This window comes from Ursus arctos, unplaced genomic scaffold (genome assembly GCF_023065955.2).
Source record: "Ursus arctos isolate Adak ecotype North America unplaced genomic scaffold, UrsArc2.0 scaffold_5, whole genome shotgun sequence".
Lineage (NCBI taxonomy): Eukaryota > Metazoa > Chordata > Mammalia > Carnivora > Ursidae > Ursus > Ursus arctos.
The window spans coordinates 29,116,042-29,128,594 of NW_026623067.1; the positions used below are offsets into that span (position 1 = coordinate 29,116,042).

Here is a 12,553-nt window from a genome sequence, read left to right on the forward strand (position 1 = left end):
AACGTTGTGTCTGGCACATAGAAAACACTCAGTAAATGGTAACTGTGTATAAGTAACAGTTCGAGGATTTGCCAGTCTCCTCCTGAGGCTGTTCTTTTTAGCTAGGAGTTTTCAGAGAAGGAGAATGGCACCCTTTCCTTGGCTTGCTTCATCTTTGCTTATCTCTGGAAATGCTTGGAAACAGTTACAATTTGGCTACATGCACTCCAGTGCTTTAATGTATCAAATATGCCATTGAAGCATCTTCTCCTAACAAGAGAGCTCAACATTCTACTCTAAGAAAGATAAATTATTGTGGAAATTTCAGGAAACTGGGGTTCACAAGGGTTAAGTGACTTAATCCCAAGGGTCAAGTGATATATAAGACATTACAACTATGACTATAATAAGTAGCCAGTTTTTGTTACTCGTCACACCAAATTTGAATGTAGCAAAATTGTTTTAAGGAAAAAGTGTAAAATTTACTTTTAAAATATTGTTAGCTTGTTTGAAATAATTCAGGACCTCTGATAAAGGTGGCCTCCTTCTTTACAGAACTTTCAATTGATTTCATGCCACTTCCAGAGATTTACCCTGGAAGGGGAAAATCATTTCACACCAACAAAATCACGGCAGGAATTAACATCAGTGTGTCCTGACAGACCCCAGGGTTTCAACTGTTTTCAACCCAAATCTCACTCCATGATAAGAAAATTACCTGAGAAGCTATAGAAAAATCTATTACAAAAATCATAGAGCAGAACAGAGGCCAAGAAATAGTGGTACATTATTATTATTAGTCTTCTATGTTAAACTTCCATTTCCCCCTTAGATTTATTAGTAATGAAAACCAAACATAGATAATTTTTGGAATTATCATAGCTATGTCAGTAAAGGACTTCCATTTCAGCAATTAAATCTTCAAAGACACGGTAAGCGGTTTACTGCATACAGGCACAAAGTAACTTTTGGGGAGATACAGAGTTCTGAAAACTAGATGTTAATTGTTGTACCACTGTATAAATCTAAATATTACTAAACTGTATATTTACAGGGGAGAGTTTTGTAGAATGTAAGTTATACCTCAATAAGACTACTTTTAAAAGACACAGAGAATGCTAAAAACAATACACAGCTAACTCCATCTTTAAAAACAAAGAGACCGGAATAATACATAGTCACCAAAATATGTGTATGTTTTCCAAAAGCTGATGAGGTTGAGCAGGGTCATCTGGAAGCAAGTGGGGACAAAAGGCCAAGCAGAGCAAGGTCAGGGCAAAAGGGCCCAAAGGACAGCAGATCTCAGAAGTAACCAGGAATACACAGCCTGACAGTGTAGGGTCTGAAACCTATTGTGTGTATACAGTATGGGTGCAGGAGCTGAGGTCATCTGGGAGGGCTAAATAAACCTCTGATGGAAATGTTTTGTTTCAGAAAAGAAGAGGCAGAGCTGCAGAACTCAGAATTAAGTAGTTAAGCTATCTTTTCATGAAGCAGGTTTAACCTGAGGCAGCAGACAGGACCAAAGCCCTTTCTTCATTGAAATCAGCAAGCCTAGAACTCTGACAAACATCTCTGCCAAAATAAATCTATGGTGAAGAGCTTGTCCAGTGAAAAGTAATTTTTCCAGGAATAAGTATGTTTTCTAAAAAAAGGAACACAGTCCACATTAACACAGAGTTTCTGTAAGAAAAAAAGACCACACAAAAAACTAGCCTCTGCCCTCCCCCTCTGACCCCCCCCCCCCCGCCCCAAAAACAGAAGCTATGGAACTAAGGGCAACATTTAAGCAAGTGTTTTTAAAACATAACAAGCATTTTCCTCTATCTTTGAAAACAACAAAGTAGGGGCGCGTGGGTGGCTCAGTGGTGGGGTGACTGCCTTCGGCTCAGGTCATGATCCTGGAGTCCTGGAATGGAGCTGCATGTTTGGCTCCCAGCTCTGCGAGGAGCCTGCTTCTCCTTCTCCCCCCTGCTCATGCTCTCTGTCTCTCACTCTCTCTCTCTCTCTAACAAATAAATAAAATCTTAAAAAAAGAAAAAAGAAAGAAAGAAAGAAAGAAAGAAAGAAAAAAAGAAAGAAAGAATAGTTACATATAGCCAATACCTTTTGCAGGTGGTATAATTAGTAGTTCATATGTGATCAGACATCTATTTTTTTTACCTTCTTGCATAAAAAGAAATAATCTATGGAAAATTATACAAACTAAAATATTGAAAGCAATTTCAGTAAAAAATAATAATATCACAAAAATGGAGATATAACAGCCCACAGCATATTATGGATTTAATTTTATTAATCATTAAACAGAATTTTAAATAAAAATTAGCATGTGGGGATGCCTGGGTGGCTCAGTCACTTAAGCATCTGCCTTCGGTTCAAGTCATGATCCTGGGGTCCTGGGATCAAGCCCCGCATCGGGCTCCCTGCTTAGCGGGGAGTCTGCTTCTCCCTCTGCTGCTTCTCTCTCTCTCTCTCTCTCTGTCAGATAAATAAATAAAATCTTAAAAAAAAAATTAACATGTGTTTTGAGAAAAAAATACGGGATACAATTGAACTACTGTGTTTTGAATCCAGTCCAAAGTCCTTCTCTAAATATTTGTGACATTCTTCTGATAGTGATTTGAAAATCTGAGTATCTCAATTGAAATACTGGAGATAAATAATCTGCTGTGCTATTGGTCTTACTCCTTTTAGGCCATCTTCTCTAGGAAAACTTCTGTGACTTGTCTCCCTCCATCTCTGTCTCTCTCTGTGTGTCTCTCTCTCCCCCTGTCCTCTTACCCCTCCACCCACATAACCACACATGTTTATGTGCATACATATCAGAAAAACCTACCTAACTCTACACACATTTATCACAATTCCAAAATAAAATCTCCTATTCATTGGAGTATAATAGACAAACATATCTTAAGTAACAGTTCAGTAAATGTTCATAAATCGAATACATACATGTCACCATGACCTACATCAACAAATAGAACATGAGCAGCATTCAAGAGCTCCCCACCCACTTTCTTGAATGTTTATTATTATTCTAACAGCTCATAGCATAGGTTAGCTTTACCTGTTTCTGAATTCCATGTAAATAGAATCAAACAAAACTTATTCTTTTGTATAAGTCTTGTTTCATTGTGAGATTTCTCTACATTGTTGTAATAGTTCATTTATTTTAACTGATGTATTATTCGTCATTATATGAATATATGACATTTATCTATGCTACTCTTGATACACATTCAGGTTGCTTTCGGTTGGGTGTATTTTGAATAATGCTGCTATGAAAACTCATATATATATTTAGGTGTGTGTATGGATATATTTATATTGGGTATACATCTAAGAGTAGAAATACTGAGTCATAGGGAATGTGTATGGTCATTTTAGTTGATAAATTTTCCACAGTGCTTGAACCAAGTTACATCCTCATCCCCCATGTGTGAGAGTTCCAAATCCTGGCAATGTATTATCAGTCTGTTTAGTTTTAGCATTCTTGTAGGTCTGTAATGTTATCTCATTATGACTTTAAATTGCATTACCCTGATGATGAATGACCTACAGAAAGTTTTTGTATGTTTATTGGGTATTTGCATATTCTCTTTTGTGAAGCGTATTCAGGTTTTGTTTTGTTTTTTTCCCCCATTTTCAGCTAGGATTGTCCTTTTTCCTCACTAATTTGTATAGATTCATTACATATTATGGGTATCAGTCCTTTTTGGTAAGATCTGGTAAAAATATCTTCTCCCACTCTGTAGTTTACCTTTTACAATCTTTTAATGGTGATTTTGAAGAACAGTTATTAATTTTAATGTCCATTTCATCAGTCTGTTTTTATGGTTGGTATCTTGTGTCATATTTAAGAATTCTGTACCTAACCAAAAGTCATGCAGATATTTTCCTATGTTAACTTTTAGAAAGCTTATTTTATTTTATTTTATTTTATTTTATTTTATTTTTACCTTTTATATTTATATCAACAATCCATCTGGGATAGATTTGGTGGGGGGTGGAGGTAGGGGGTCAGTTTTTACTTTTTTCCACATGATTATCCAACTGACTTTACAGTATTTTATTGATGAAAAAGTCCCACCCTTTCTCCACTCCCCAATGTCTTATTTGTCGTGAATCGAGTGATGTCATAAGTCATGTGTGGGTTTATTTATAGATTATTTTGGTCCTTTTTTTTTATTTGTTTATCCTTGTATCAATATTATACTGTCTAAATTTCGATAACTTTTTAAATCTGTGGTGTATCTTTTTTTAACATTGTCTTGAATATCCTTGACTTTTCATTTCTATATAAATTTTAGAATCGGCTTGTTAATATCAAAAACCACATATTCTTTTTAACAAAGGGTGGGATTTGTATTGAATTGCATTGAAACTGTACAACAAATTGAGAAGAATTGTTTTTTCATGGTATATTTTAAACAAATATTTGCAAATATAATCCAGCCATATATAAAGAGGACAAAATATCAGGATCATGCTGGGTTTAGTCAGGGAATACAATGGTTGTTTAATATTGGAAAGTCAATTAGTAATTTACCATAACAGAAAAAAAAGGTATCACATAATCTTATCAATGGATGCAGGGAAAAAAAAAAACACTTTTGATCAACTTGAAATGTCATTCATGATAAAACTCTTAGCAAATTAGAAATAAAAAGGAATTTAGGGGCGCCTGGGTGGCACAGCGGTTAAGCGTCTGCCTTCGGCTCAGGGCGTGATCCCGACGTTATGGGATCGAGCCCCACATCAGGCTCCTCCACTATGAGCCTGCTTCTTCCTCTCCCACTCCCCCTGCTTGTGTTCCCTCTCTCGCTGGCTGTCTCTATCTCTGTCGAATAAATAAATAAAATATTTAAAAAAAAAAAAAAAAAAAAAAAAGAAATAAAAAGGAATTTAGTGTCGTAAAGAGAGATACTGACAACTTCTTCACTGAGTCTGGGGTTGGAACAAGGTTGTGCTATACCACATTTTCCTGAAGATCCTGGCCCAAAACAATGAAACAATTCAGACTTGCTACTTCCCAGCTGGCTTCTGTAGAGCAGGTGTTCCAAAGATAAGAAGTGGAAGCTGCCAATCTGGAAACAGGCTCAGTATCATTTCTACTGTGGCTCTTAGTTAAAGTAGTGATGGAATCACTCAGATTCAAGAGAAAGGGGCATAGACCCCATCTCTTGATGGGAGGAGTGGCAGAGAATTTATCACCACTATTCTGCCATAAGTTCTTACTTGTTAGAAACTAGTTATTTTTTACAATAAAACTTGAGGCCTAGCTTGGTTGGAATAAACGTAGGCTCTAGCTTCATTGAGTATAAAATAATTAGTCTTTGATTTTCTTCCTTGGGGTCTTCCTAGGCTGTATTCTACTGTTTTTCAGCATTGATGTTGCTGATGTTGCTATGGAAAATGTTGTGACAGGTTTCGTTCTTTTCCTACTTACAGCCAAAGTGGGTTTTGTTTATTTATTTTGCTCTTTTTTCTCTTGGCCTCATTGCTCATAGATATATATCTGCCTTTATTATAAGGGAAATACGTCCCTCAGATATATTTTATGTAGTAATCTTACCTTCTTTAATATATGTCCATGTGTATTGAATATATATTCAATCTTTTGAATGCATATGAATATATGTATATGTAACATATGTATTGGTATATGTGTATATATATATACACACACAGATTTGTATTTGCAAACTTTTTTTTAAAGATTTATTTGTTCGAGAACACAGGGAAGAGGAGCAGAGGGAGAGGGAGAGAGAGAATCTCAAGCAGACTCCCCACCGAGTGCAGAGCCCAACACAGGGCTTAATCTCACAACCCTGAAATCAAGATTCAGATGCTTAACTGACTGAGCCACCCAGGCACCTCTATATCTCCAAACTTTTCACCTCTTTTATGTTTCCATTATTTTGCTAAATCGTCTCAAGTCTCTTCCTCCTGTGTTTTCCACGAGTCTTATTTCTTGATTCTTGTAATGTGACCATCTTTGGTTTCATTTCTCTTTAAGCTCATGTGTCTATTCCTTGAGTTCTTATTTTATGGAGATTGTATTTTCTTTATTTGATTTGTCTGTCATTTTTATTGCTTTAGATATATATCTTAAACTTGCAATATTCTTTTCCTCCTTATTCATCAATATACCCATGTTGTCTCATGTTGCTACTGCTGCTGGTAGTTCTCCTTCTTTTCTTCCTCCTCCTCCTTTACCTTCTCCATTGATACTTCTCTTGTTGACAGAGAAGGAAGAGTCAGCTGGCAATTTGAAGTGCGATCTCATAACTTTACATTTTTCCTCATTTTGTTTCTACCTGAAATAGTGAACTTGTTCTAGACTAGTAGCCAGACTTTCTGGCTCATAAGGAAGTCAAGCATGTCTAATTTTGGATATGATCCTTTAGATCAGTAGTGTAGATCAGTATAATTCCTGTTACACCTTACCTTAACAAGAACTTACTCTGTAAAGATGGTATATCAGAATGCTCAATAAAACTTACATCTTCTCTGGGTCTGGTATTGCCATTCCAAGCAACAGGGCATGGGGTTTACTCCTCAGGGTGAACCCTCCCTCTATTTTGGGAAACCCATGCTCCATCCACCCTACCTCTCCCTCACAATGATCCCTTATGGGGTGTTGGATATATTCAATTCTTATTTTCTTTGATATTTTGGATTGGTTTCAAAAGGAATAGAGGGGCAAAGATTCTTTACTTCAAAATACATAGCTGGAGGTTAGTGTGCAGTGTTTGAATATAATAGGAGGTTAATTTGCAGTATTTGAACATATGAAACTGACATTTTATAACTATTTTCAGGGGTGCCTGGTGGCCCAGTTGGTTAAGAGTCTGCCTTCAGCTCAGGTCATGATCCCGGGGTCCTGGGATCCAGCCCCACATTGGGCTCTCTGCTTAGTGGGGAGCCTGCTTCTCTCTCTCCCTCTGCCTGCCACTCTGCCTGCTCGTGCTCGCTTGCTCTCTCTCTCTCTCTCTAATAATAAATAAACAAAAATCTTTAAAAAAATAAAAGGATTTTAATTTCATTTAAATATAAATTTTACAAGTCACTTTTGTTAGGAAATACCACGTAACTAATTTCTATTAAATATTTTAATTTAAATGTTTTCATTTATTGCTTTCTTTCTTTTTAAATTTATTCTAACATCTTGATTCCTCTTACTTTTCAGATGCAACAACTATTCCATGAAAATTATGAACATAATCGGAAGGGTTATATCCAAGACCTTCACAATAGCAAAATCCATGCAGCCATAACACTTCACCCCAACAAAAGGCCTGCCTACCAATACAGGCTTCATAATTATATGCTCAGCCGCAAAATTTCTGAACTTCGCTACCGCACCATCCAGCTGCACCGGGAGAGTGCTTTGATGAGCAAGCTCAGTAACAGTGAAGTGAGTAAAGAGGACCAACAGTTGGGCGTGATGCCTTCTTTCAACCACTTCCAGCCTCGGGAGAGAGATGAAGTGATAGAATGGGAGTTCCTGACGGGGAAACTCCTTTACTCAGCATCTGAGAACCAGCCTCCTCGACAGAACATCAACAGCATCCTAAGAACAGCCCTGGATGACACCGTCCTACAGGTGATGGAGATGATCAATGAAAATGCCAAGAGTAGGGGACGGCTCATTGACTTCAAGGAAATTCAGTACGGCTACCGCAGGGTTGATCCCATGCATGGGGTGGAGTACATTTTGGATTTGCTCCTCTTATATAAAAGACACAAGGGGAGGAAACTAACTGTGCCAGTGAGACGTCATGCTTATCTTCAGCAGTCGTTCAGCAAGCCTTTCTTCAGAGAAACTGAAGAGCTAGACGTCAACAATCTCGTGGAGAGTATTAACAGTGAGACACAGTCATTCTCCTTTATATCTAATTCTTTAAAGATACTATCTTCTTTTCAAGGTGCCAAAGAAATGGGAGGGCACAATGAAAAGAAAATACACATTCTTGTTCCTCTCATTGGAAGGTACGACATTTTCTTGAGGTTCATGGACAACTTCGAAAAAACTTGTCTTATTCCAAAGCAGAATGTAAAGCTGGTCATCACCCTTTTCAGTAGGGATTCTGGCCAAGATTCCAACAAGCATATTGAGCTGATACGAGACTATCAGAACAACTACCCTAAAGCAGAAATTACCTTGATCCCCATGAAGGGAGAGTTTTCCAGAGGTCTTGGTCTTGAAATGGCTTCTTCCCAATTTGACAATGATACTTTGCTGCTATTTTGTGATGTTGACTTGATCTTCAGAGGAGACTTTCTCCAACGGTGTAGAGACAATACAATTCAGGGACAACAGGTGTACTACCCCATCATCTTTAGCCAGTATGACCCAAAGGTAACCAATGGGGGAAATCCTCCCACTGATGATGACTTTGTCTTCTCAAAGAAGACTGGATTTTGGAGAGACTATGGATATGGAATTACCTGTATTTATAAAAGTGATCTTCTGGGTACCGGTGGATTTGATACCTCAATACAAGGCTGGGGACTAGAGGATGTAGATCTCTACAATAAAGTCATTCTGTCTGGCTTAAGGCCTTTCAGAAGCCAAGAAGTGGGAGTGGTGCATATTTTCCATCCAGTTCATTGTGACCCTAACTTGGATCCTAAGCAGTATAAGATGTGTTTAGGGTCCAAGGCAAGTACTTTTGCCTCAACCATGCAACTGGCTGAACTCTGGTTGGAAAAACATTTGGGTGTCAGGTACAATCGAACTCTCTCCTGACAGTCCAGGCAACACATATTGCCTTTTTAAAGGGGAGTTTACCTCATTGTTGGTTGTTGTTATTTTTATTTTATTATTGTTATTTTTATTATTATAATTATTATTGTTATAATTTTATTTTGTTATCCTGGTCTTAAACTACTCTTGGTTGTCTTCCAAAGGGTGTTTGTTGACCTCAAGCAAGAAGAGTCTGCAGTTCACTGATATTTCAGATTTCTACTGAAGTCAATTATGTATTACTTTTATATATCTTTATTTGAGATTGAGTTAAATCGTGGCAATCAAATGACTTTTGAAGCTCATTCATCATGAGAGACAGCTTAGAAGAATGTTCTCTTGAGGCTTAAAGATGCAATATCGACTTTTATTTTGTTTGTTAAATTCAATGTGATACAAATATTTACTGGTGAAAGGTACCACAAAAGTGCTTTATGCTTCCTATGGGGAAGGGACTCTGTAACATAAACTTGAGTTTTGTAATTTATACAAGGACTTAAATATATAGACAATAATTTTCTTCATCTTTAGAATTTTTAAAGTAAATGAACACTTATGATTGTATGTTTATTTTTTAAAAAAAGTTTTAAAAATTGAGGAGTTTTGTTCCACAAGCAACCGGTACTGGCTACCCTGGTCTTCTGACAATTATGTGCTCCTCACAACTGTCTGCTATAAATGCGAATGAACTTTATTTTCTCAAGGAAATATGATTTAATTAAATATTCATGTACATTTTAGAAGCTTTATGAAACGATGTCCTTCATTTGCTGGCAAGAAGATAAAATATGACAGAACCTGGTTATTTATAATAAAACACAGGTATAACAGTAATCTTTTCCAGAAACCCTGAAGAGGTTGTGTTGTTTCCTTTCAGTCATACCTGGTGTATTTCTTAGCGGTCATACTCACAAAAATGTGCTTGCTACATAGACTGGAAAAGTTAATAAGGGATTATGGGCATACTGTTTGTATTATTATGCTTTAAATCCTGGCCTTCACAACTGATTAAAATGAGTGGTTTCTTTATTCAATGATTTACATTCCAGGAGAAGCCTTCTTCCTCAATCTCTTTAGCTTTGTGATCAAACTGAAGGAAGAACAGGTCAAAAACTGCCTTTAATTTGGGTTAATTTGGGTTTTCACAAAATGTAGCAGATTGTACATACTGTTCTGTACTTTGATTTTCTTTTTTCACACAATAGGACTAGAGTTTGCTTCAAAGCTGATTTGAAAGCTGTTGTTGTAAATCGCTGCCATTATTCGGAACTGATTGCCAGGAAGCCATACGGCATTTGCCTTAGTGATGGGCTTTATACAGGGTAACAGTCTCTTTTAGTGAGGACATTTGCGGAGACTCAAAAAAAAAAAAAAAAAAAAAAAACCCAAAACATTGCTTAATGTTGTGACAGACGTGATGGCACTCTCCTTGACTATAACATATAATCTTAATAATGTCAGACTCATTAGAAAGGGATTGATGGCACTTTTAGACGTTAAAAATCTCGACAGGGCCAACAATTCAGAATTGATCTCTGCCCTAGTATTTTCTTGGCCTTCATAAACCTTTGCTTTAATAGCTTATTTTCCTACATTGTGTGGCTTACCTCTTTTAACATTTTTTTTTCCCTGAACAGTAAATATATTAACATGCAATAAAGGTAGTCATTTGGGAAGAGCTACTGCAAACTAATAATTATTAATGATTTCGTTAATGAAGAAAAGAAATCAGGGGCTGCTCTTTTCTTTAACCTAAGACAGCTGAAAAACAGCCCGAGTCTTGAGGAGACTACCCAGGGATGAAGTAGCATTCTCTATAATCCTCGTGAAATTATACTAATGAAACAAGGAAATGCACAGAGCTCATCTGAACTTAATTACATACCCGCATACTGTCCTAAAATTAATGTAAGTTCATGTAAGTTGTCTTTTGTAATTTTGCATCAAGCTTTCCTATCATTGTTTTTTCAGGCACTGCAATATTTCCTGACCGAAACTTTATTGGAATATTACTAGTGAGATTAAGAGTGTTTTCCTGTCTGTACAGTGTCTATTATTTAAAATCCCTTTAAGGTTGAAGGGCAGCACAACAGGAATGCAACCCGAAGCACCATATACATATGTTCCTGCCATTACCTGATTCTTTGGATGCCTGTGGGTGTTCTGTTTAAGTGTCACTCCAGTAATAATTCCATCTTCTTGATCATGCTTCCGTCCACTCACTACCATCCTGTGTACTTTACTTGCATTGTCCTTTTAAATGTAATCCTCACGACAGCGCTCAGAATCTTGGCATTATTTTCTTCATTCGGCAGATATGGAAACTGAGGCCATGAACGAGGAAGTAACATGACCTGAGTTCACACTCCTGCCGTACTGTAATTGGGATTTAAGTTGACTGTTGTCCAAATCGGAAGCACCTGCCTTTCCACTCTAACCCAAGGCTTCTCCGTTGTTGGGGTGTTGTGGAAGACAATGGACAAAGGTCTAGCTGAACCCATGAACATGTATGACCACCGTTCAGCTTACTCCTGCTGTATGTATGCTCATTCTGGGCCGTGCTAAGTTTGTTGATGTTTTGCTCTGTTAGAGCCTCTTCAGGCTTTTAATCTCAGTCTTCCATCACTTTGCTGGCTCCTTCTGAGTGGCAGTGTGTTGGGGAAATGTTTCTTCTATCTGCTTGCTCACAAGTCATTGGACATCTGCCAGCAGAAAATATGCTCTGCACTCCTGATGCCAGCAGCAGCCCTCACCTTTGTTGTTTCAGCCAACGGTCCAGAAGCTGCCCACAGTGACTACTACCATGCAATTGCTGGACTATTTATGTCCTTTGACCCATACAGACTTGGCAGAAAGCGACTTTGTCAGAGCTGATATATTTCTGAATCTAAGAGTTGAACCCATTGTGCCTGGTGATAGATGGGCAACTGTAGGAATAAAATACCCAAGTGTGTGGACCGATAGTCCAACCGAGAGAATAAATGCTCACTGGAAAGGTAAACTAAAAAGCCCCACTGTTGTTAACATAAGAAAGCTGGAACCCAACTCCAGTCAGCAGGCCCATTTCTGGGCTGCTCTGGTTTCACACTTGCATTTTCAGATTAGGCCAGGGCACTTCCTTCTTCCAGGAGGAGGACCTGGAAGATAAGGATCCTTTCTAATGGCTTGGGTTGCCCAGATGAGAGGTTGTCATGCTGCTGGGCCTGGGGAGCCCTCACCTGGAGGGGATGGCCTAAGCTAGACTCGGGCCTAGAAAGAGAGTGGTGTCTTCCATCTTTCCCTCTGTGAACCCATCAGAAAATCTTTTTAAGCAGGTAAAATGTAGCACGATGAGTCTCAAAGAGCCAGTAAAATAGCTGCAGCTCTATCTCGGCCATGGCGATGGGATTTATATGGGAGAAGGAAGGCATCTACATGCTTAAGTTCTGTGGCTGAGCTTTCTTTCTCTACCACATGCTGCTTTCCGAGTCACAGCAAGTCTCCTGCAAGTCACGGGAGCCTGTGTTCCTACCCCAGCGATGGCTCTAAGACATGTCAGCTAATCATCTGGGGAATTGTGCCCTGAAGCTCTCATTTGTGCCTGTTTATTGAAGGCATACCTCTTCAGGAAGTCGCCTGTGATTATGGGTGTCACAAGGCAAATGGGCAACACAGTGTCCTCAGGGACACCACTTGGTAGTGCTGCAGACTTGTCTACTTTCCCCATCTCCGCTTTTATTAGCATCCTCATCACTGTCACAGATACAGTACATGCTGGGTCCAGAAGCCTTCCAGATTGAAAGGTTTGGAGCAGTAGCAACAGGAGAGGCCGGAGTCGAG

The 12,553-nt window shown here is 38.2% G+C and overlaps 1 protein-coding gene across 1 annotated transcript in view; it reads left to right on the top strand.

Moving 5' to 3' along the window:
• Window positions 1-9,581, top strand: part of CHSY3 (chondroitin sulfate synthase 3) — a 271,716-nt gene extending 262,135 nt beyond the window's left edge. Inside the window, exon 3 of the mRNA XM_026507889.4 lies at window positions 7,175-9,581. Within this exon, the coding sequence (XP_026363674.2) occupies window positions 7,175-8,737 (1,563 nt within the window). The 3' untranslated portion in view covers window positions 8,738-9,581. The remainder of the gene's footprint in view (window positions 1-7,174) is intronic.
• The last annotated feature ends 2,972 nt before the right edge of the window (window positions 9,582-12,553 follow it).